Source organism: Haliotis cracherodii, unplaced genomic scaffold (assembly GCF_022045235.1).
Source record: "Haliotis cracherodii isolate W230 unplaced genomic scaffold, xgHalCrac1.p SCAF_4, whole genome shotgun sequence".
In the NCBI taxonomy this organism is placed as follows: Eukaryota; Metazoa; Mollusca; class Gastropoda; order Lepetellida; family Haliotidae; genus Haliotis; species Haliotis cracherodii.
In genome coordinates, this window is record NW_027266297.1 from 67,710,522 (window position 1) to 67,737,564 (window position 27,043).

Consider the following 27,043-nt stretch of genomic DNA (forward strand, 5'->3'; position numbering starts at 1 on the left):
AGTGTTTTGTTTCTGGTGACAAAGCAGCAAGAAATACGACTCCTTGTGGACAATAGTACTTCGAGTGATATAGCATGTACTCATTGACTCAGACAGCCATTAAACGCTGGCAAAAGCAATTTTCTTCTAAAGGCTGTATGCATATTTTAGACTCCTTTCTTCCTTTGCTGGTTTCGTTTATAATGAGCTTAAGTCATGCATACTGATAGCAAGTTACTATGGTACTGTGTTTATCTCCAGTTTGAATACAGTGGACCCCAAGTCATCCCCAGGGAATGTATGTAACAATGTAGATAAAAAGATAGGAAGTAGTACTGCATTTATCACGGTGTGTTTGCAGTCACGCTCTACCAAGACAGCGCTCACTCATCGTGTCTACAGACCCGTGAAGACCCGTGAAGATCATTCAGCAACCCATGCTTGACATTGGAAGCGACCATGCTTGTCATAAGAGGCGACTAACGGGATTGGGTAGTCAGGCTTGCTAACTTGGTTGATGCATGTCATTGTATCCCATTTGCGTGGATCGATGCTCATGATGTCAATCCCTTGATTGTCTGGTCCAGACTCGAGTATGTACAGACCGCAGTCATATAGCTGGAATATTGCTAAGTGTGGTGTTAAACAACTAACAAACGAAGCAAACAAACAAAAAACTGCTAGTAAAGCCTGGCCAAAAATATCTAATTTCAGGTGGGTTTTTTGGTTGTTTTTTTTTCCTTTTGCTGACAGAAGGACATTCTTTCGTTTCTATGCTTTGCGGGGGCACGGGTGGTCCAGTCGTCTTAGGCGCCGCTATTTGCTGTGCAGAGTTGCACCCCTTGGGCACCCCAGAAACCTATGATTGTGGGTTCGAATCCCACTTTGCCACAATCATGTTTCTAGGATTGTCGGCGCCATAATTGTGCCCGTGGGTTTCACCGAAGTGGTAAACGTCAAAGCACTTTGGGCTTTCCTTCCACATTAAGCTGACACGCAGTGACATAACTAGAATACTGTTAAAAGAGCTGCGTTAAACACAACTCACTCACTCACTCTTTATGTTTATGGATAGCAACATCTTTCTTATACTGTAATAGCAAAGTTTCAGCATAGACCCTTATACTGTTGTCAAGGAAGACATATCAATATCCATAAACTTTTGTCTACTTTGTAATAACATTGCATAAAAACAATCTATTCTCTCAATTGTCATAGAAATATATTCTTTCAACCAATTCAATATGTAATTCTAATGGTTCCAGAGTTTTTCTGAAAAATATCACCATACAAAATTATCTGTGCATCTACCTATATCCAAGTCAATATTGTATTGAATAAATATATATAATTGTATGTGATGAGTCCAAATCGGCACCAATCATGTATGTACTATTAGAATATATCATTTACAATATCCTGACAACAGTTGTGCAGTCAGTAGCACCAGTGACCGAGCAATTGATTATATAATTATTAATAATTGTATGTCTAGAATCGAAGCCAGCTGCTAATATATATGTACTTTTAGACTACCTAATTTGCAATATCCAAATAACAGTTCTGTAGTCAGCAGCACCACTGACCTAGAATTGATAAAAAATATATAATTGTATGTCACGATCCAAAGCTAGCACCTATTATGTAGGTGTTATTAGAATATGTTATTTACAGTATCATGATAACAGTTGTGCGGTCAGTAGCACCAGTGACCTAGAGAGAGTTTAATGAGGTTCTCAAATTTACAAAGTCGTGACTATTGCTATCTTGGTACGGCAGTGTCAGATTACAACTAGTGGGCACTGAGTCAGGCATGTTTGCAATGAGGGATAAACTATGTTGTTAGGAAACAATTTTCCAGCTGAAGATCTACTTACATGACAGATTTGGGATGAACAGCGTTGGATCATCATCAAGGCTGGTTGGTGGAGGCAAGACGGACCCTAGCTGATGGGCAAAGCACTTTTTTTATGCATTTAACTTAGTTTTATTTGTATAGGTTAAGATTTGTACCAGTTCCTGGAGAATCATTGGTTGTGTCAGAAACGAGTCAAGCAAAACTCATTCATCCACCCATTCAGTGTCTCACTCTCTCATTCATTCGTTCACTCACTCACTCACTCACTCACTCATCCACACCCACCCATTCAGTGTCTCACTCTCATTCATTCGTTCACTTACTCACTCACTCACTCACTCATCCACATCCACCCATTCAGTGTCTCACTCTCATTCATTCGTTCACTCACTCACTCACGCACTCACTCATCCACCCACCCATTCAGTGTCTCGCTCTCTCATTCATTCGTTCACTTACTAACTCACTCACTCACTCACTCATCCACCCACCCATTCAGTGTCTCACTCTCTCATTCATTCGTTCACTTACTAACTCACTCACTCACTCACTCACTCATCCACCCACCCATTCAGTGTCTCACTCTCTCATTCATTCGTTCACTTACTAACTCACTCACTCACGCAGTCACTCATCCACCCACCCATTCAGTGTCTCACTCTCTCATTCATTCGTTCACTTACTAACTCACTCACTCACGCAGTCACTCATCCACCCACCCATTCAGTGTCTCACTCTCTCATTCATTCGTTCACTTACTAACTCACTCACTCACAGCCTTAATCACTGTCTCACTCACTCTCACTCACTCATCCACACCCACCCATTCAGTGTCTTACTCTCTCATTCACTCTCTCATTCACTCACTCACTTGCTCATTCACAAACTTACCCATTCACGAATTCATGCAATGGAGAAGCAGAGTTGTCAAGTGGTTCTAGTGTTTGCTTGTAGGCATGGTATATTCTGTTGACTTTCCATGTTTGTTTCAAAACATACTGTTTCATCGACGCTCTGTTTGTTTCTCTTTAAGAAAAAACACCAAGCAAAAAATACATTTCAGATTATGTGCTTTAAAATAATAAGGTTGATCATTTTTAAAACTTTTTTATGTATTAGAGAAGATAAATCAGAGATTCCTTGCAAATAGAGTACTTCTCATACAATTCTGAAAATGTCAGGGGATTTGTCCGACTTGGCACCCAAACAGAAGGTTGGTCAGGTAATCGGATCCACACCATTCCTCACCCTGCCTCACAGTGTTGGATATTCAAAGCAGTGGTAATTTTAGAATGCTTTGATAACCTATTTAGGGAATCAGTATGAAACAAGAGGGGGCCCAATGTGCTCAGACTAAGAAAATGTCAGATTGTTAAACTGTGAAATGGAGCCGATGGGTATGCGACATATTGAGCAAGGCATGATGGGAGTGAAGGAACAGATGTATGGGCAATGTACTGTGTCCCCGAACCGCACCGGTTCAACCTGCTGAGTACCCTCCTCCCCCCCCCTCAATGTTTTCAGGGTACAAGCATAAACACAATGTCACTTGGTGCTGCAAGATTGCCAAATACTAAAGGCTAGAACGTCTCTGATAACCCAATTTTCTCATCAGATTATGCAGTCATTCCTTGGGTAGAGATTTGCGATATGAAAAAATGTATTTGAGTAAATCAGATTAGGATAACAGGCGTTAACCATGACTAGCATAGGACTTCTAATGGTCCTATCTCATGCAGAGGTGGAATTTGTGTTGACAATCTGCATATCTGTGTTTCTTTGTTGATCACATGGCCTTGGGTATTTGTCAGAAGGATTCTTGTCAGGGTTTTATATATATCTTCATTGATTAGATATGATTTGAATAGAACTGCCTTTTGAATCTGATGCTCCCATTGGTAACTGATCATGGACACTGTATCCAAATCGATGCTGATGATCTTAATCAATGGATTGTCTGGTCCAGACTCGATTATTTCTATACCGCCATCATATTGTTGGAATATTGCAGAGTGCAGTGTTGAACAACTAACAAACAAACAAATGAAACTGATCATGGTGCATGATAAGTTGTAATCAAAGAACATAAATTTTGCATAAATTTGCAACCATCAGAATTTTCTGACATTTGAAATTATTATTAAGTCAACCATTTTGATGTAGGATTTCTTGAAAGTTATGAAGTAAGTGTAACTGATGACTAATGATTGATTGTTTGAACACATTCAAATTTGACCAATATTTGGTCGTGACATCATAATCAAATCAGTGTATTTTTGATGTGGGAATGTGGAAATATTGCTCATAGTGTTAAAATCATATTTTCTCATTCTATTGATCAAGGATGGATGTTCTGGCTCAAACGTAAAAAACAACACTACAATTCCCAATAATTTGGTATAACATCTGATGTGGATGACGTTTTCCATGCATACCCACCTCCTGTGTGTTGGACCAGTCTGGTATAGCATCTGATGTGGATGACGTTGTTCTCCATGAATACCCACCTCCTGTCTGGTGGCCCAGTCTGGTATAGCATCTGATGTGGATGACGTTGTTCTCCGTGAATACCCACCTCCTGTCTGGTGGCCCAGTCTGGTATAGCATCTGATGTGGATGACGTTGTTCTCCATGAATACCCACCTCCTGTCTGGTGGCCCAGTCTGGTAAAGAATCTAATGTGGATGACGTTGTTCTCCGTGAATACCCACCTCCTGTGTGTTGGACCAGTCTGGTATAGCATCTGAGGTGGATGACGTTGTTCTCTGTGAATACCCACCTCCTGTCTGGTGGCCCAGTCTGGTATAGCATCTGATGTGGATGACGTTGTTCTCCATGAATACCCACCTCCTTGTTGAAAGCCCAGCTGCATGTGACGATGTTTGTGGTTACTCGGTGCACAACATGCAACTTCACCATGTAAGAATCATCATCACCACGGCCAGCATTTCCAAATGCTCATAGCCATAACTTGCCCTTTCTGCCAGTTGAACACTCCCCAACTATTGGAGTGGATAGGTCCCATTATTTGTGACATGTTTGTTGTGTCTGATGAAAAGCCAGACAGCTGTTGTCTAATGGCAAGTAATATTTCACACAGATTCATAATCATAGTCACCTAACCTGTCGAATAATGTATGTCAAACTTGTGTAATATATTTACTGAATTTGTGAACCTGATTTGGTTGAAATGTTATAAGTAGCCATCACAGCTTGTATATTTGTGAGGACAGGGACTAATCTTTGTCAGCTTGTCATCTATGCTGCAATATGGAACTGTTGCAGAGCTACCTCCTCCTATTAAATGGATACAGCGTCTGCCTGGAGAGCAGATGGATGGTTCGATCCCCGGCCACATCATACCAGAAGGTGTTAAGAGATGCTATATTTGTTACCATACCTGGCACTTGGGGCTAAAACCAGGACTGGTCGGCCCGGAATCAGTATCTAGTGTTGGTGGGGTAGGGTATGTGGAAAGTGCAGCATGGTATCTCACTGGGCTACCACTATAAAACTGGCTTTAGTGCGGACTGGTAAACACACAATAATCTTTGGCATTGCTTTGTGCAGCATTAAACGACATGCATGCATGCACATGCAAACGCAAATGCAAACGCAAACGCTCACGCACACATTCACACACACACACATGCAGAGTATTTCAGTTGAGACGGAAACAATTTGGCTGAAAGTATGTTAAGTGCTCTCCAGGCCACAAGTAGTAAGTACTGTAAGAATCTCACATGCAAGGTCTGTGGACTAACGGACGTCAGTTGGTCGTTAATGGAACTTGTGAATGAAACAAGTCGCACTCCAAGTGCAGCTTTCACAAGTGGTGTTTCCGCTCCCAGCTTCACCATGTACGTCACGATCTCCATCCAGCATCCCCGTACCCTGTTACTGCCATGTTGGACTAGTATAGGAGTCCCCAGGCATGAAGCACCCTTCACAATCAGTACACAGAGTATTGCCAGGTATAGTGGCTGTCAGTCACGTTCTAATGGGTTGATGCAAGTCTTGAACTGAATTGTTTGAAAGGCATTACTGACAACGGTGTAAGGATCTAAGCTTGCTTGACTACGGTATAAGGATCTAAGCTTGCTTGACTACAGTATGAGGATCTAAGCTTGCTTGACTACGGTATAAGGATCTAAGCTTGCTTGACTACAGTATGAGGATCTAAGCTTGCTTGACTACGGTATAAGGATCTAAGCTTGCTTGACTACGGTATAAGGATCTAAGCTTGCTTGACTACGGTATAAGGATCTAAGCTTGCTTGACTACTGTATATGGATCTATACCGTAACGCCGCCTTTACAGTAAATATAGAAGTCGTTATCCATTAACTGTGTCTACTTTGTCATGTCTTGAACTGAGATAAATGTCCATGTGGCCCGACTCGGACACTGGAGTAGCCAAGATGTTAAAGTGTTTGATTGTTTTGCTGAACACATAGGTTTGAACCCCACATTGGTACAGTTTGTGAAGCCCATTCTCATGCCCCTCTCTTTAAAATTGGTTAAAGCGGTATAAAACCCCACTCTCTCTTCTTTGACCATATTGTAACATTAAAATACTGTGACAATATTTTGAAAGCTATCAGTAACAAAATACGATCTGTAATTGTGTTCTGACAACCTAACCTGATATTCAATAGATCGTACGTGCTCCCTTGCATATACCATTGCATGATGGTCACATGACTAGTCTGCTAGTATTACTAAGATGTTTGTGCAAGGAAGACTGTATGTAATCCCCCCTTGTCATAAGGAATTCTCATCATTAGGTCAATATGACTTTTATACCACAACTAGGTGTAGACACGGCACACTTGTGGTGAAACAGGTGTTTGTTTTCCCATTCAGGACCCATTGTATGCTGATTAAGGGCCTAGAGGTACACATCTAACCCATGATGATGATGATGATGATGATGATGATGATCCGGCGATCCAGATTTCACGCTTAGAGTGTGCCATCATGGGTGTGAAAGATGATTATAGGAATTTAAAGTAGTTGTGTTTTTTGAGTGACATTTGTCAGTTTTAAATATAGTACTGTCAGAATTGTAGAGAGCTCCGGGAGTAGGTCTTGGGCCTAAAAGTGGCAGCAATGCAAACAAATCCTGATTTTACTTAATAAGAAAGTATGATAGATGGTTTTGTATTGTTTTGGGTGTTTTGTGTTTTGATTTTTTTGTCGCTGTCCTTCCACGTACCTGGAACTAGGTAGCAATGTGGTGGTATGGGTAATCATGGAGAATGTCTGTGATGTGTTCACTATGATATGTTAATCATGGAGAATGTCCGTGATGTGTTCACTGTGATATGTTAATCAGCCCAGAGTACGTGGAAATTATTTAAATGATTTCCTCAAACACTGTTACACTATGCAGCATTGAATAATTTTAATGATTTCAAAAGTGTTTAGAATAATAATTGTTTAAAATGGAATTGCTGCCATTTGAAGAGTGACATCTTGTACATCCCAGCACTGGTGGACCCGTGAAGATCCGGGGTAGAATAGGTCTTCAGCAACCCATGCTTGCCATAAAAGGTGACTTTGCTTGTCGTAAAAGGTGGCTTACGGGATCGGGTGGTCAGGTTTGCTGACTAGGTTGATGCATGTCATCATATCCCAACTGCGTGGGTCGATGCTCATGCTGTCAATGACTGGATTATCTGGTCCAGGCTCGATTATTTACAGACCACCATCATATAGCTGGAATATTGCTAAGTGTGGCGTTAAACAACAAACAAACAAACAAAAAGGTATCACATAAAGTAGTACTTCATTTGTCCTCCATCATTACAAGCACAAAAAAATATTGAATAGAACCTAGAATGATACACAATATAAACATATCACTGCCAACTTGTGTTGGTTTTCACGTATAATTATTGGTTTAGAAGATTGATGCGAGCTGGTATAAAGCACTGGTGGACCCAATTCTTGTTTGTTGCACTTATTTTAATTAAAGCGTGAATATTCAGGATTTTATTTGTTTTTATCATGCAACATGACAATAATATTGTGGTTTTTGTATTTTAAGATATTCATGTTGTATTGCATTGATGCTCTAAATAATATGATTTTAATGAAAGAAAAGTTATTCTTGTAAAAAACTGACTATTGGGACATGTAATCTGGTACAGTTCTGTCTGTCTTCATTCATATTCGTAAACCCCCAGGGAGATGTTTATCAAAATTTGAAACAAAATATGAATTATTTAATCTCCGACTTGCATCATATTTTTTAACCTGAACATTTTTTATGTCAGGACAAATGTTGCCGTATTATTTATAATATACCTGCTTGTCATACAGGTTGTAAACCCAATCTTTGAGACCTGATTGCGAAATAATCTGTGAAATTATATTCTTAGGTTAGTTGATATAATATCAGTGGTTAGGGAATCAGGTTACGTAGGGGTGGGTTGCTGAGTCAATATGGCTGGCCATGTCACAACAATGCTGGTCAGCTCGCTGATATATGTCTTACCTCGTCTCACCCAAGACTTACCAAGGCTTCCTCATAGACTCTGTGAATAACATCTTAGGACTTGCCTATTCAATCTTTGGACTTTGAGTCGAATATCGCTGTGAGCAGCATTTCTGTTGTATCACAACACAATCTCCAAGTGGCACAGCCCTCAAATGTTGAAGCCCTGTTGAAACCTAATGTATGGTGCTGAGAGACCAAAATATATTGAGGTGAATCTGGGATTTAAACCCACCGGCAGAGGATCCTAAACAGCTAGGGGAGACAACTCTCTGTGTAGACTATATCGTAGATCGCTTGGAGTAGTGCTTGATGTGGTTGTGACAATAACAGCAGCAGTGATATGGGTGAGATGGCTGTGCCTCTTGAATTATGTCTGTAGACATAAATACTTTTGTGGATACCCTCACCTGGCAGGAATCAGCCGATCCTTTTGACTTTTGTATATTTCATGGTTTTCCATATGAATATGTCAGGTGAGTGAGTTGGTTTTACATTCCTTTAGCAATGTTCCATCAGAAATGGTTTCGACACATTGTATCCATTTGGGGAATCAAACCTGGACCTTCGGTAATACAAGCTTACGCTGTGACCACTGGGCTATGTTCCCTACGACCCACACGTAGTATGCCATGGGTATAATGATCGAATAGAAATTTCCCTTTGAAACCTAGAATGTATACATCACAGCATTTGTATACATCTTGTAAATATGACATACGTCAAGTGTTTGTTTGTGAACCTTTTCACTGTCAAGATGGATATCCTTTGAGAACCACTTGTAGGTAGGTAATGGGTTTTAAAGGAGAACAGTTATGGTCATAAGGTAGGGGACAAAGAATTCAGCTGTAATGGTATGGAAATAAAAAGGGTCTATGAATAAAGAATAACTTTATTTTCAAAGACAACTTTCAATGGCTTTGCAGTAGTGTTGAAGCGAGTCTTTTGTCGTTAAAATGGGGATGGCGCCCTGCATGGCCGAGGTATTACATTTGTGAAATGACACTACATGTAACTTGGTAATGAGAATTGTTCAACAATGAAAAAGGTACACGCACAAGGAAAATACAGCTTACAAATCCAGCTGAATACCTTCAAAGTTTAAGAAAGCACAAATGAACAGCACTATCTCCACTCAACAACCATGGGTGAGTGTTGAGTAATAATGTGGAGTATTTTTCTTGTTCCAAAATGTAATGCAAAATTAAGTCCTAGAGAAGTACTAGAGAAACGGCCCATTGTTGAAAATGTAGGCGGTGGAGATTCGTTGGAGTGGTTTCGCAGGTCGGTCGGGTGCCCTGTGACCTAGTGTGTTCGTTGGCTGGTCTCCAAATTCAGGTAGCACACATATCTGTGACCTGTACCTTTGGCTACAAGTAGGCCTCAGAATCCAGGTGTACCTGATTTGATTTCTAATCACAGCTGATAGTGGCGGCCCATGCCCTGGAGTTACCATGATTGGTGGCAGAGTGTGTAACAACAAGTTATAAAACTGTTGTTCATCATAACACGTCGTTACTGTTGTTTGATTTATCAATTAACCTTAAAGGTTTTTTTCTGAGTTAATTGCTTACGTTGCAGTGAGTGAGTTGGGTTTTGTGCTGCTTTCAGCAATATTCCAGCAATATCGCAAGGAACACTAGAATCAGAATCGGCCTTTAGATTGACAAGCACACACTTTAGCCGCTAAGCTAGCCTGTCGCCCTGTATTGCAGTGGTCATGCAAAGCTCTTTGTTGGTGCAAAATGAATTTCTTTTGTGTTGCATCATTTCAAGAACACCTTCCAAGTTTTAGTTTTTTGTTAAAATGTTATAGTATGAATCTTGTGAGTTTTAAAATGTTTTCGTCAGGATCATGTTCTTGACAATATTTGAGTCAGACAGTGTTTGGAGGTTCAGTCGGGTATGGACTAAGAAATTAAATGGCCTTATCATGTCTTCTTGAAATGACTCTTTGGGACATAATTGACCGCCTCCGTGGTCTAGTGGTAGAGCGTCCACCCAGAGAGCAGAAGGTCTGTGTTATCCCAGCCGTGTCATACCAAAAGACATTAAAAGATGGTACTTGTTGTTACCCTGTCTGACGCTTGGCATTAAGGGGCTAAAACAAGGACTGGTTGGATCGGTGTCAGTATACTGTGTCTGAGTGGGGTATTCATGTTAAACTGCAGCATGGTATCTCAGTGGGCTAGCACTATAAATCAGCATCAGTACAGACTAGTACAAGCAGTCACACACACACATGCATTCACATCACTATATTTGTGCAATAATCTGGGACGTGATGTTAAACCCCATTTCACCTCACTTTGGGACATATTGGGTCCATGTACCCATGACTTGTTCTTGCTGACACTATTCACTACTGGCCCAAACTTGATTGTTTGGTCATTGTGATATTCCCAGAGCTCCAGATAAGCTGCATATCTGCGTAAAATATGCATAAAAAATGCAGAAATGCGCAGTAAAATAAAATCCAAGCGTATCAAATAAGCAACGAATATTACAGATTCACTACAAAAATAAAACTTGTATTGTGAAGTAACCCTGCATATTCGATTAGCAAATTAGCAACTTATTTTGAAATTATAAACGGACATTCCGTCAATGTCATCATGATCATTTGCCATCACACTTTCTTGTGGAAGTATCGTGGTATTTTTTAGTACTATGACACCAGTTTGCAGGGACTAGATGAATAGTGTTTTTAAATATTTAACTTAAATACCCACATGTGTAAAAACTAGTGGGTAATAGAAATTTGAATACCCAGATAGAATTACTGATTTTATAATGCACAGGTAAAATACCCACAACACCAAAAGCTTATCTGGAGCTCTGATTCGTCATGCCAGATTAAATACTACCCCAAATGTTATAAGTTAACTAGATATATCTTACTGATGGTGGGTGATAGATGAATTCCAAGTATTCATAACCTAGATGGTTGAAAGTGTGGTTTTAATTGAAGACTCGTCTCCGCTGTCCTTCCTTGGTGTTTCATCAATAAATGTTTCAGATGTAAGAGACAACCATTGTATGGGAATAGGACGAAAGGCCAATTATGACGTAAAAATTGTCTCATTTCGTTGTGAAAGACTATCAACAGTAGGTGTGTTGATGTCACAGTTGCCATGGAAAATAGGTATTTGGAAAGTGTAATGTTGGTTCGGTGAATATACCAGCAGTGGGAATGTTGATATTCTGGTCAAACCTGGTTGAAGACAAGTGTCATTACGTCACTGCCGTGTTTAACTTATGTGCGGTCAGTTATTCAATATTTAGTCTTTGGAATACAAACTTTTCGAAATTTGACTGATATGATAATCTGTCTGATGTGAAATAGTCAAATAGCGAAGAATATAACACAGGGATCCGTTCTCTAATGAGTGCTCTTTTCAGTTAGGTGACAAGTCCAAAGTGTGTTGGCCCTTTGATCTGTGCAAGGATTCCAGCGATTAATCTTTTATATGTAAAGAAGTCGTATGAAGTACAGAGGAGTCTCCACTTGTGATATTTGCCACAGATAATTCGAGCTGGTGGCACGGCTACAAGCCTCTATGCCATTGTAGTCCTTTCTGGAAATAGAAAAATCAATTTGTGGAAGTTTTTTCGCAAGCCATTCGATTCATTTGAAGAAAAGAAATGAGGTCAGCTTGATTGACATTGAAGATAGGGCATAGTTAGACAATGGTTGAGCATGTCTGTGGGGATTAGGTTTGGCGGATGGACAGAAGCCAAGATGCTTGGAAGACAAAGATTTGAGATATACTTAGTCAGCAAAATAGGGGACATCTTGATAGCTTGTAAAGCTGACAAGTTTATTTTCATATTGACAAATCATTAATATCTTGTTGACATCTGTATGAGTGAGAGTTAATATCTATCTTCAGGTCATGTTAATACCTACATTTAGGCCATGTTAATACTTACAATTAGGTCATGTTAATACCTACATCAAGGTCATGTTAATAACTACGTTTAGGCCATATTAATACCTACATTTAGGCCATATTAATACCTACATTTAGGCCATGTTAATACCTACATTTAGGCCATGTTATTACCTACATTTATGTCATATTAATACCTACATTTAGGTCATGTTAATAACTACATTTATGCCATATTAATACCTACATTTAGGTCATGTTAATACTTACATTTAGGTCATGTTAATAAGTACATTTGGGTCATTTTAATACCTATCTTTGGGTCATGTTCGTATTTATCTTTTGGTCATGTTCGTATCTATCTTTAGGTCATGTTCGTATCTATCTTTAGGTCATGTTCGTATATATCTTTAGGTCATGTTCGTATCTATCTTTAGGTCATGTTCGTATCTATCTTTAGGTCATGTTCGTATCTATCTTTAGGTCATATTCATATCAATATTTAGGTCATGTTAATACTCAGCTTTATCTGTTCTTGTTAAGTTGACTTTGTGAATATTTTATGTTTTTTCATTTTATTCTCATGTGGCAGTTCTTTGTAAATGGCCAGAGTTTACTTGTGCCTATTGTACATAATCATCTGTTTTCAAATTGAATATGCAAAAATGTTCTGGTTCAAATGCTGAGTTTGGGGTTTGGATGGGACTGAGCAAAGCTGCACTATTGTAACAATCTCCATCTTGTGTATAGAATAAAACACCAGATGAGGACTTTTGGATGGATGTCACTGTATAGGATTTAGCAAGGTATAATAATGTTCTTGATTGGTTTTAAGAATAATTCACCCTAATCCCTACTCTAAAGATGACCTAGAAATGTGACCGGCTTCTTGTGAGATGGCATCGGTGAAAGCTAGCACATCATGTACCACTGACAATCCCCTTAGAACCTGCATGGTGATGAGTGTGGCTGATACACCAAGTGCTAGGTACAAATTCACAATTAATGATGTGAACGTGTCAAGTAATATTCCCTACTTTCAACAGTTCTGCCATACTTCTCCAAGATGAATTTCTTGACTGAACTGAGCCGGTAAAGTGGGCTCCATTTACATATATTGATCTGTTCTATTTTTATCTGGGTGGTCTGTGGGTTCATTCCCTCAGCCCGACCCAAGTTGTTCTATATCTGGCCTCATTAACAGAGCTGCCAGACTCTTCAATAACCATAGTTAATGGAAATACTGGATGATTGTCCAGCTATTATTAATCCTCTATCGACTATTTGCCATTACAACTTAAAGCCATGCACACAAGTAGAGTACATTTTTTATATGCCTGGATGACCTATTTAGAGAATGTTTCTGGTGTAGGTTTTATAATGTGGTGACGACACTTCATATATAGGTGACTTATTACTTATTTATGTCCAGGTGTTGATTTACATAGGTTAGGGGAACAATCTGTCTGTGAATCTGAACTGTAGTAATCAAGGCACAGATGTAGATAATGCCTGTGCTTTGAAGATATATTTGTCTGGTTTTGTCCATTCTGTGAGAATTAATATTAAAAAGGTTATGGCTGTATGTGTCTCAAGCCTGCATTTGGCAACAGTCACACGTACTCTGACATTGAATGTGCTCGTTTGTTGAAACCACATTTGATCTTGTTTCAGGCCCTCCCAAGATCCCCCATCGTCTGGCTGATGTCTACTTCGTGAAGCCAGTCTTGTGCATTAACTGTAAGTACAGACTGTCAGCTGCTTTCACTTGCCCATATCTGTTCCCTTAGGGCCAGGGTTAGAAGTATCTCTTCCCTTAGGGGCTGGGTTAGAACTACAGGTTCCCTGAGGGGCTGGGTTAGAATTATCTCTTCCCTTAGGGGCCAGGGTTAGAACTGTCTGTTCCCTTAGGGGCTGGGTTTTTGAACTATGTGTTCCCTTAGGGGCAGGGTTAGAACTACAGGTTCCCTTATGGAATGGGTTAGAACTATCTCTTCCATTAGGGGCTGGTATCTGTTCCATTAGGGGCTGGGTTAGAACTATCTGTTCCATTAGGGGCTGGGTTAGAACTATCTCTTCCATTAGGGGCTGGGTTAGAACTATCTCTTCCATTAGGGGCTGGGTTAGAACTATCTGTTCCCTTAGGGGCTGGGTTAGAACTATGTGTTCCCTTAGGGGATGGGTTAGAACTATCTCTTCCCTTAGGGGCCAGGGTTAAAACTATCTCTTCCCTCCGGGGCCAGGGTTAGAACTATCTGTTCCCTAAGGGACCAGGGTTAGAACAATCTCTTCCCTTTGTTCCATCAAACAAAGATTGTTGTCCGTCACTGCACCATCACACTAACCCACTTGAGGACCACCTACCCCACCCCACCTCATCCCACACCACTCCACCTCTTCCTATCACACCCCACCTCACCTCACCTCACATCACACTACTCCACCTCTTCCTATCACACCTCACCTCACCCCACCTCACCTCACCTCACACTACTCCACCTCTTCCTATCACACCCAACCTCACCCCACCCCACCTCACACTACTCCACCTCTTCCTATCACACCCCACCTCACCCCACCCCACCTCACACTACTCCACCTCTTCCTATCACACCCCACCTCACCTCACCTCACACTACTCCACCTCTTCCTATCACACCCCACCTCACCCCACCTCACCTCACACTACTCCACCTCTTCCTATCACACCTCACCTCACCTCACCTCACCTCACCTCACACTACTCCACCTCTTCCTATCACACCTCACCTCACCTCACCTCACACTACTCCACCTCTTCCTATCACACCTCACCTCACCCCACCTCACCTCACACTACTCCACCTCCTCCTATCACACCTCACCTCACCTCACACTACTCCACCTCTTCCTATCACACCCCACCTCACCTCACACTACTCCACCTCTTCCTATCACACCCCACCTCACCTCACCTCACCTCACACTACTCCACCTCTTCCTATCACACCTCACCTCACCTCACACTACTCCACCTCTTCCTATCACACCTCACCTCACCTCACCTCACCTCACCTCACACTACTCCACCTCCTCCTATCACACCTCACCTCACCCCACCTCACCTCACACTACTCCACCTCCTCCTATCACACCTCACCTCACCTCACACTACTCCACCTCTTCCTATCACACCCCACCTCACCTCACCTCACACTACTCCACCTCTTCCTATCACACCTCACCTCACCTCACCTCACCTCACCTCACACTACTCCACCTCCTCCTATCACACCTCACCTCACCTCACCTCACACTACTCCACCTATCACACCTCATCTCACCTCACACTACTCCACCTCTTCCTATCACACCCCACCTCACCTCACCTCACCTCACACTACCACACCTCTTCCTATCACACCCCACCTCACCTCACACTACTCCACCTCTTCCTATCACACCTCTCCTCACCCCACCTCACCTCACCTCACCTCACACTACTCCAACTCTTCCTATCACACCCCACCTCACCTCACACTACCACACCTCTTCCTATGATACCCCACCCCACCCCACCCCACCCCACCTCACCTCACCTCACTCCACCTCTTCCTATCACACCCCACCTCACCTCACCTCACCTCGCACTAATCCACCTCTTCCTATCACACCCCAGCTCACCCCACCTCACCTCACACTACTCCACCTCTTCCTATCTCACCTCACCTCACCTCACCTCGCACTAATCCACCTCTTCCTATCACACCCCACCTCACCTCACCTCACCTCACCTCACCTCACACTATTCCACCAATCTTGATCATGACAGGTGTGAGCAGCAGCTATTATCCAGTGTGAGGGCAGACTGATGTGATTGATAATGCCATTACAAAATATTACCTGAGGCTGTAATCAATTGCTGATACATTCTGCTTGTCTCTGTGACAAGTGATGAACTCTTCACCCCTGCATCACCTTGTAGTCCCCCCACCTGTCTCTACTGACCACTCCAGCTGTTGGCCTCACTTAAACACACGGCCAGCCAGTGTATATAACACGTATGTCCTCGGTATTGATTTCCTATATTCCATACCCTCTTTAACCATGCAGTATATATGTACATGCACCTATTCATCCTTACAACTGACAATGACTTTTAAACATCAGGCTTATTCACTGAATATCTTTATTGATTTGCTTGAACTTTGATGGTTTTCATCAAAATTTGTGTGAAATATTTAAAGAATGTGATGTGAATCAAATCAATTTTGTCATTTTAATTTCATTTTTCGTAAATTTAGTGTCACCAAGGCAAAATTCTTTCAAATCTTTTTATCCTAGTGAATGCGCGAAATTAAGACAGCTTGAAGTAGTCCGCTGTCTTTTGTAGCTTCGCTTGTGGTCTCTATCTTTAGGGCGTGGAATAACTTTGTCAGTCTTTGGTAAGGTAGTTTTTTTACAGTTTTTCTTATAATCTCACATATGTTGTGAAATATTTTCTAGATTTTGAGTTTGTGATATGATGTTATGATCTTCAGTTATTAATGTTGCCATGGAAGCAATTTATCGCAGAGTATGTATGGACTGAGTTGTGTGGTACAGGAGATCTGTATTGTGACTGCTGTTATGTGTGAGAGCATCAATGTCAGGCTGTCATTACCTGTGCAGATGCACCTGGGAAATAATTAACGACCTTGCTTCTGTGACACTGTGTGTCAAGTTCATATGGATGACATGACAGTTGCTCTCATGACATCTGCACTGTACTTCTTTGTTCTCATGTATCTTATTTCTGAGTGTCAGTCTTCTGAGATCATCCTTTAAAGCTAAGGCTTTGTTGGTTTGAGATTTGAGAATAGGATCTGGATCAAGAATAAAGTTTTTGGGTGTTTTTTTTGTTTTTTGTTTTTTTAACACCGCACTCAGCAATATTCCAGCTTTATGACGGCGGTCTGTAAATAATCGAGTCTGGATCAGACAATCCAGTGATTAATATCATGAGCATCGATCCACGCAATTGGGATCGATGACATGCATCAACCAAGTCAGCGAGTGTGAGCACCCTATCCCGTTCGTCGCCTTTTACGACAAGCATAGTCGCCTTTTATGGCAAGCATGGTTTGCTGAAGACCTATTCTAACCCGGATCTTTACGGGGGTCAAGAATCAAGAATATTATTGTACAAAACATCCTCGTGTGGCTGGGTAGAAACTATCTAAATATGGGAATAGATATAATTATGGACATGAAAGGTAGATATGCATAAAGTGCATTATGTATTGAGATATTACATATTATTTTCATTCAAGTTACGTAAAGATTTCTAAATATCGTAAGGTTGCTGGCAGCGTTTACTTAGTGTAGATATTGTATTGGTAAGTCACAATAGTTGTAAAGATTTAACTTCATATCTGAACATTGTCTACATCAGCATCATATTCGTAGGTTTCACTGTAGTGGTAAACATGTAGAACTATTGGGTCTGACTGAAAATGGGAGTTAAACCCAACTCACTCATTCACTCCTTTGATGCCCTTGTGTTCTAATATCGTGGCAGGGTGTCAGATTGCATCTGCTTTTTGACATGATATTCTGCTTTTATTGAAGACATGGTGTGTAGATGATGTTGATTTTGAGATCCTTAAATGTGAAGTCATCATTCATCGATTGTTCATCTTAACTGATAATTTTTGAGTTCCAAAGATTTGTAAATTCAATGCTGCATTGAAGCCTCTCTTGTCCAAGATTCAAGAGACCTGCTCCAATACTGCCTAAGAGTACACAGTCAAGTGAACTGGTTGTGGAAAGTTCATGTGATGCTTCCAAGTTGATTTAGATAAGGGCATTAAGTAGCAGCCATGACCGCTGTAATAATGGTCATTCTGTAGTATTGATCATGCTTGTGCCTATGATTGGAGTTATTGCCGGTCAATAACTAACTGTCCGGTTGACCGTGTCAATCCAATATTCAAGTGGCACAAGCAGCAGTAAGAGTGTGGATAGCATGACCTTAGTGACCTTGAACTTCCCTTGTGGCCAAATTGAGGATTAGGTTCCTTTGATGTTGTCGAACGTGTGTGCTATCTCATGTAGGCTTTGTGTCATTTCTTACTTGAAACAGTTTTAATTATTTTATTTTTGTCCTGTGAAGACTCATTTATGATGTAGTGAGAATGAACCCCTCTTTCCTTCTTGAATGATTACAGCGTAAATTAATCACATGTAGATGCAAATGAGTGATGGAGTTCAACCCTTTCATCAGAATACTAGGTATATTTGGAATGTAGGGTACCCACCCCGCTATTACCCAACCCTACCCGGGTACCCACTACAGGTCTAAAGAGTTGGGCACAAAATGTCCGATTGGGAATAGTATGATCGTAGCCCAGGTAAAATGCATTTAGATACAAGTATAAAATGATCTGGTCATGCACACACGGAAGTTGACTGAAGTTTTATCTATATTCAAACCTTTAAGGTCCAAAGGAATGGCGTTTAGTCAGAAAAAAAGGCGAACATTACTGACTTGCAGTGTAACCATGGAGTTCTAGATGTTTTTTGTCATTAAACAGTATATAACTTGACTAACCACGGTCCGGGTCGTCCTGTGGGTACCTGGTTCCTGCTCAGCAACCACCCAACCCAGGTACCCGAGTTACCCGTCCCAGCCCTATTCGAATGCATTCAAGAATAGACAAGAAAAATTATCCAAATTATCAAACTGTGAGAAAAAATCCACAGTGAGAAATTTGTATTTGCTTGTTGGATTTTCACTGCAGACAGTTTTGATTGTGATGTGAAACAGCTTGTGATCAGCAGTCCGAATGATGACAAACAGGGTACTGGTGGACATACGCCCATATGTTTCCAATGTAGCAGCAATGATTGCCACCGAATCCACAGTTTAATAAGCTCTTACATCTGGTTCATGGACTCTGGTGGTCTTCCAAGAAGCCATCAGTCACTGTGCAGAGTTGCATCCCTTAGAAGTACCAGGATTTTATTATCCCAGATTTACCAGTTTATCAGCACCTTATCTGTGCTGCTGTCTTTCACCAACATGTAAGACCTACATCGCTTTGGGCTTGCTGCTCACATTGAGCTGAAATATAACTGAAATATTGTTCAAAGAGGTTTAATATTCCCACTCACTCACTCCATATTGCAGATATTGCCTCTCCATGGTTTGTGATGGCGATAACTGTTTGATTGGCATTCTAGGAGTTGGTGAGGAAGTAAGAAAATGTACAATTTTATAGATTACAACTTCTGGTTATAGCATATAGCGACGTTTCATTGTAGATTCTCACATCATTATCAAGCTGGAGTGACAACAATCAAGTGACTTCCCAGATTTGGTTGTTGTCACTCCAGCTTGATAATGATGCAAGAATCTACATTGAAGCATCCCTGTATGCAATAAACCAGAAGTTGTTCTCCATTTTCGTATGTGATGGAGATGATGGAAGCAGAGACATCTGTATGAAGGGTTAGACTTGCACAAGTCTCTACGGCATTAATTATTAGTTTAATCAGTAGTTCTAGATGATGTACATAAAAAGAACACGTCCCTATAAGAGACCGGATTCCGTAGACTGTCCACATATCCAGACCTTCCTATTAGGAAGATGGAATTACTACACATCCATAGACTTTTCTTTCAGTACAGCCTTGGAGCAAGGCTAATGAAAGGTGTTCTGTTGAAGTTCCTGTAGCTGTCATTACTCTTTGGCTGAAGTACTCAATCTACTGTCAGTATTACCTGTTGAAACCAATCAACATTGAGCATGTACGGGCTGTGTAAGGGACAGCCCGAGAGGTCCTCGACATTCCGGAGTGTATACAGAGTAGATTGTGTTATGGGTTCAAAAGTTCAGGGGACTTGTTCCTCGCCTCTGTATGGGTAGTCTCGCAGATATTGGATCCAGCTGCCAACTGCCCCATGCATGTACGAGCCCTTGTCTTCATAGTGGTATGCGACCTGTATCTATTGCCCTAGTAACCTCCCTTTGACCCTTCTTGCCGGATCTATCAGCCATGGGCCATGATGAATTGATGGAGTGGTCAGTCCAGCCGATTAGAGCCTTATCAGATGAATGGGCCTATGCCGGGTCAGATGAATAGATTCAAGAAAAGTGCATGCCCGCCTTGAGCCAAGTGGGAGTGGGTTTGTGAGGCAGCAGCGGTATCAGTGATACTGGTGTCCAGTAACCAGGAAATCAATAATCCCTGTGAATTGTAAAGGTGCAGGCAACAGCCTTGTGCTTCATTGTCCAGTTCTTGATGGACACAGGTACAATGGCTTTTCATGACAGATGATGCACCGAAGTGTCTAAGTTGGAAACGCTGTCAACAGAAGCATTCTACTCCCTCCCATGTGTCCTGTAAAGACTTTGAATAGATCAAAGACTCGTTGCCACAGTGAATCAACAGATGAAAATAAAGAGAGCATGGAATATGTCAAATTACTGTGATGTGTAATGAAAAGTGGATTCCACCTGAACATTTTTAATTAGTTTTTTTTGGTTCTTGTTGTTTATTCATGATAATTGATGAGGAAATGGATGTTTTTTCTTAAAATTACCAGCCACTTCAGTGTCATCTTTGAGGAGCCAAGGTTTTCTCTGCTGATGGCAATATCTCAAATCAAAAGTTCACAGGTGACATCAAAGGACAGTACTATTACTTTCTGCAAGATCTGAAATCAAGGTTCCACAATGTCTTTGCTGGTTCCACAATGTCTTGCTGGTTCCACAATCTCTGCTCAAAAAGGAAAAGTTTCCTTTGTAGTCACCAACATCCCAACTAAGAGGCAAGCTCCTTCATTAACTTCAATACCTCAACTGTGAAGGCCTTGGCTCAATTAACTTCAATACCTCAACTGTGAGGGCCTTGTCTCCTTCATTAACTGCAATACCTCAACTGTGAGGGCCTTGACTCCTTCATTAACGGCAATACCTCAACTGTGAGGGCTTTGGCTCCTTCATTAACTTCAATACCTCAACTGTGAGGGCCTTGACTCCTTCATTAACTGCAATACCTCAACTGTGAGGGCCTTGGCTCCATTAACTTCAATACCTCAACTGTGAGGGCCTTGGTTCCTTCATTAACTGCAATACCTCAACTGTGAGGGCCTTGGCTCCTTCATTAACTGCAATACCTCAACTGTGAGGGCCTTGACTCCTTCATTAACGGCAATACCTCAACTGTGAGGGCTTTGGCTCCTTCATTAACTTCAATACCTCAACTGTGAGGGCCTTGACTCCTTCATTAACTGCAATACCTCAACTGTGAGGGCCTTGGCTCCATTAACTTCAATACCTCAACTGTGAGGGCCTTGGTTCCTTCATTAACTGCAATACCTCAACTGTGAGGGCCTTGGCTCCTTCATTAACTGCAATACCTCAACTGTGAGGGCTTTGGCTCCTTCATTAACTTCAATACCCCAACTGTAAGGGCCTTGACTCCTTCATTAACTTCAATACCTCAACTGTGAGGGCCTTGGCTCCTTCATTAACTGCAATACCTCAACTGTGAGGGCCTTGACTCCTTCATTAACTGCAAGACCTCAACTGTGAGGGCTTTGGCTCCTTCATTAACTTCAATACCTCAACTGTGAGGGCCTTGGCTCCTTCATTAACTGCAATACCTCAACTGTGAGGGCCTTGGCTCCTTCATTAACTTCAATACCTCAACTGTGAGGGCCTTGGCTCCTTCATTAACTGCAATACCTCAACTGTGAGCGCTTTGGCTCCTTCATTAACTTCAATACCTCAACTGTGAGGGCCTTGACTCCTTCATTAACTGCAATACCTCAACTGTGAGGGCCTTGGCTCAATTAACTTCAATACCTCAACTGTGAGGGCCTTGGCTCCTTCATTAACTGCAATACCTCAACTGTGAGGGCCTTGGCTCCTTCATTAACTTCAATACCTCTACTGTGAGGGCCTTGGCTCCTTCATTAACTGCAATACCTCAACTGTGAGGGCCTTGCTCCATTAACTGCAATACCTTAACTGTGAGGGTCTTGGCTCCTTCATTAACTGCAATACCTCAACTGTGAGGGCCTTGGCTCCATTAACTTCAATGCCTCAACTGTGAGGGCCTTGTCTCCTTCATTAACTGCAATACCTCAATTGTGAGGGCCTTGTCTCCTTCATTAACGGCAATACCTCAACTGTGAGGGCTTTGGCTCCTTCATTAACTTCAATACCTCAACTGTGAGGGCCTTGACTCCTTCATTAACTGCAATACCTCAACTGTGAGGGCCTTGGCTCCATTAACTTCAATACCTCAACTGTGAGCGCTTTGGCTCCTTCATTAACTTCAATACCTCAACTGTGAGGGCCTTGACTCCTTCATTAACTGCAATACCTCAACTGTGAGGGCCTTGGCTCAATTAACTTCAATACCTCAACTGTGAGGGCCTTGGCTCCTTCATTAACTGCAATACCTCAACTGTGAGGGCCTGGGCTCCTTCATTAACTTCAATACCTCAACTGTGAGGGCCTTGGCTCCTTCATTAACTGCAATACCTCAACTGTGAGGGCCTTGCTCCATTAACTGCAATACCTTAACTGTGAGGGTCTTGGCTCCTTCATTAACTGCAATACCTCAACTGTGAGGGCCTTGGCTCCATTAACTTCAATGCCTCAACTGTGAGGGCCTTGTCTCCTTCATTAACTGCAATACCTCAATTGTGAGGGCCTTGTCTCCTTCATTAACTTCAATACCTAAACTGTGAGGACCTTGGCTCCTTCATTAACTTCAATACTTCAACTGTGAGGGCCTTGGCTCCTTCATTAACGGCAATACCTCAACTGTGAGGGCCTTGTCTCCTTCATTAACTTCAATACCTAAACTGTGAGGGCCTTGGCTCCTTCATTAACTTCAATACCTCAACTGTGAGGGCCTTGGCTCCTTCATTAACTGCAATACCTCAACTGTGAGCGCTTTGGCTCCTTCATTAACTTCAATACCCCAACTGTAAGGGCCTTGACTCCTTCATTAACTTCAATACCTCAACTGTGAGGGCTTTGGCTCCTTCATTAACTGCAATACCTCAACTGTGAGGGCTTTGGCTCCTTCATTAACTGCAATACCTCAACTGTGAGCGCTTTGGCTCCTTCATTAACTTCAATACCTCAACTGTGAGGGCCTTGACTCCTTCATTAACTTCAATACCTCAACTGTGAGGGCCTTGGCTCAATTAACTTCAATACCTCAACTGTGAGGGCCTTGGCTCCTTCATTAACTGCAATACCTCAACTGTGAGGGCCTTGGCTCCTTCATTAACTTCAATACCTCAACTGTGAGGGCCTTGGCTCCTTCATTAACTGCAATACCTCAACTGTGAGGGCCTTGCTCCATTAACTGCAATACCTTAACTGTGAGGGTCTTGGCTCCTTCATTAACTGCAATACCTCAACTGTGAGGGCCTTGGCTCCATTAACTTCAATGCCTCAACTGTGAGGGCCTTGTCTCCTTCATTAACTGCAATACCTCAATTGTGAGGGCCTTGTCTCCTTCATTAACTTCAATACCTAAACTGTGAGGACCTTGGCTCCTTCATTAACTTCAATACTTCAACTGTGAGGGCCTTGGCTCCTTCATTAACGGCAATACCTCAACTGTGAGGGCCTTGTCTCCTTCATTAACTTCAATACCTAAACTGTGAGGGCCTTGGCTCCTTCATTAACTTCAATACCTCAACTGTGAGGGCCTTGACTCCTTCATTAACTGCAATACCTCAACTGTGAGGGCCTTGGCTCCTTCATTAACTGCAATACCTCAACTGTGAGCGCTTTGGCTCCTTCATTAACTTCAATACCCCAACTGTAAGGGCCTTGACTCCTTCATTAACTTCAATACCTCAACTGTGAGGGCTTTGGCTCCTTCATTAACTGCAATACCTCAACTGTGAGGGCTTTGGCTCCTTCATTAACTGCAATACCTCAACTGTGAGGGCTTTGGCTCCTTCATTAACTGCAATACCTCAACTGTGAGGGCCTTGGCTCCTTCATTAACTTCAATACCTCAACTGTGAGGGCTTTGGCTCCTTCATTAACTTCAATACCTCAACTGTGAGGGCCTTGGCTCCTTCATTAACTGCAATACCTCAACTGTGAGGGCCTTGCTCCATTAACTGCAATACCTCAACTGTGAGGGCCTTGACTCCTTCATTAACTGCAATACCTCAACTGTGAGGGCCTTGACTCCTTCATTAACTGCAAGACCTCATAGTTGGGGTATTGCAGTTGGCTCCTTCATTAACTGCAATACCTCAACTGTGAGCGCTTTGGCTCCTTCATTAACTTCAATACCCCAACTGTAAGGGCCTTGACTCCTTCATTAACTGCAATACCTCAACTGTGAGGGCCTTGGCTCCTTCATTAACTTCAATACCTCAACAGTGAGGGCCTTGGCTCCTTTAGTAAGTGCACTATATCACTGACAGAGCCTAGCTAGGGTTCTTTACTTGTAGAATACTTGCACTGTGTACAACATTTCTACGAAAGCATGGAGTACTTCCAGTTCTTTCATAACGTATTCAGTAACTCCAGCATTACCCTTTGCGAATCGATTGAGAAATGGTGGAGGTGAATGCATGTATTGTAAGCACAATAAGCACAATATATGACTATTTCAATGAATTTCCCCAAGTTTCAACCAGCAAATAACAAGGATTATTTCTTTGAAGAAAAAGAGTCTTTGCTTTTAAGAACATTTTACAGCACCAGAAATTCATACTCAATCAACGACCTGTGAAGATCTGGGGTAGAATAGGTCTTCAGCAACCCATGCTTCTCGTAAGAGGCGACTGACTTATGGGATCGGGTGGTCAGGCTCACTGACTTTGTTGATGCATGTCGTCGTATCCCAATTGCATTGATCGATGCTCATGATACCAATCACTGGATTGTCTGGTCCAGACTCGATTATTTACAGACCGCTGTCATATAGCTGGAATATTGCTGAGTGTGGCGTTAAACAACAAACAAACAAACATACTCAATCATACACCTAGAATATGGCTGGAATATTGCCAAGTGCAGCGTTAAAAAGCAAATAAACAAACAAAAAAACTTACTCAATCAAACTCAAAGAATGCCAGTTGAATGTTGAAACCACATTTTGTCAATGTTCCTATTCCACTGATCAAGCTATAAGGTACCGATTCTCCCCATCCTGTTTTCCCGGTTCATTATGACTCTGGACATAATTAGTTTATTCTATGAAGTGGATACATTGTGTCTCTGTGATTGAAGCAATCACTTGCTGTTGGATTGATTAAGTGGACTGATTGCTATGATTGATTGATATATGATTGATTGGTATGACTGACGGATATGATTGATTGAGTTGAGTTGACCAAGCCATGTTTGATCAGGCTGAATCAAAATGGGCTGGGACTGACTGTTTGCCATAGATGGACCACCTTTAATGTTTGTCGTTGATAGTTAGAAAAAGTGTCCTTCTTAGCGGTCTTATGTTTTGCTGACTTGATTTTATGAAGTAAAATTATGTGTTTTTTTCCTGTGGGGGTCCCATGGCTGAATGGGGCCTTGGTATCCTATGCTTTGTGTTAGAGCTGACTAAGTTATGACATCATGTACGGACAATATTGTTCGAACTATCAACATACCTTTCCTTGGCCTTGAGTTGAGCTGCCATTTTCTGGATGCAGTATTTCGTTTGTTAAATTTGTTTGTTTGTTGTTTAACCCCACACTCAGTAATATTCCAGCTGCTCTGTAAATAATCGAGTGTAGACCAGACAATCCAGTGATTGATATCATGAGCATTGAATCATGCAATTGGGATTCAATGACATGCCTCCACCATGTCAGCGAGCTTGACCTCCCGATCCCGTTAGTCACTTCTCATGACAGGCATGGTCGCTGCTGACGAGCATGGGTTGCTGAAGACAGATTCTAACTGAGAGTGGCACATAGCATCACTCACTCAGCTACATACTTGGTTTTGATGCATTAAACATTTTCACTACTTTCACTCTTACTCTGCAAGTGTCTTGAATTAAGCATTTGAATCGGGACATAATTCACTGAAAGGCCTCATGTGGAAAGAGATGAATCAGAAAGGCAGCATCTGACACAGAAGAAAGATGTGGAGATAAGGTTCCTGTTATCTTTTGTGTGCATCCATGTGGATGAACCTTTTCAGTCGACACTGTTTTTGTGAACAGCAAGGACAGCCTTACCACTGGTAAATATGTCCATTCAGAGAGGGATAGATAGAGAGATTTACTCTGCTAGAAACCATTTGACATCAACTTGTTAGAGTGTACCGTCCTGCTCAATGTGCTGGTTCAATGAACAGGAAAATACAAGAACTGATGTTATCAGGGGTATCTTCCCCATTATGTACAGAGGCAGGGGGGAAGAATTCACACCTCACTGAGTACAGATTGTCAGCAACCTATTTGTGGGAGAAGGTCACGATGAGATGTACTCTCAAAGGTCACTCAGTGAAGGAGAGCGGTGGTGTTGAAGGTGGGTGGGGGTGAGGAGATGATAGCGTAGGTGGTAGTGGTGGTAGTGGCCGCAGGGTAGGGAGGTTTTAGGCTAGGTGGTAGTTGTGGCGGCAGGGTAGGGAGATTATTGGGTAGATGGTAGTGGTGGCAGGGTAGGGAGATTATTGGGTAGGTGGTAGTGGTAGCAGGGTAGGGAGATTGTAGGGTAGATGGTAGTGGTGGCAGGGTAGGGAGATTATAGGTAGGTGGTAGTGGTGGCAGGGTAGGGAGATTATTGGGTAGATGGTAGTGGTGGCAGGGTAGGGAGATTATAGGGTAGGTGGTAGTGGTGGCAGGG

General features: G+C 41.9%; 1 protein-coding gene across 5 annotated transcripts in view; it reads left to right on the forward strand.

Moving 5' to 3' along the window:
- The window catches only part of LOC139478242 (phosphatidylinositol 3-kinase regulatory subunit alpha-like), a 224,304-nt gene that overhangs the window by 133,133 nt on the left and 64,128 nt on the right, over positions 1-27,043 (forward strand). For all 5 annotated transcript variants that reach the window (XM_071260656.1, XM_071260657.1, XM_071260659.1 and 2 more), the window contains one exon: positions 13,906-13,971. In XM_071260656.1, the coding sequence (XP_071116757.1) occupies positions 13,906-13,971 (66 nt within the window). The remainder of the gene's footprint in view (positions 1-13,905; positions 13,972-27,043) is intronic.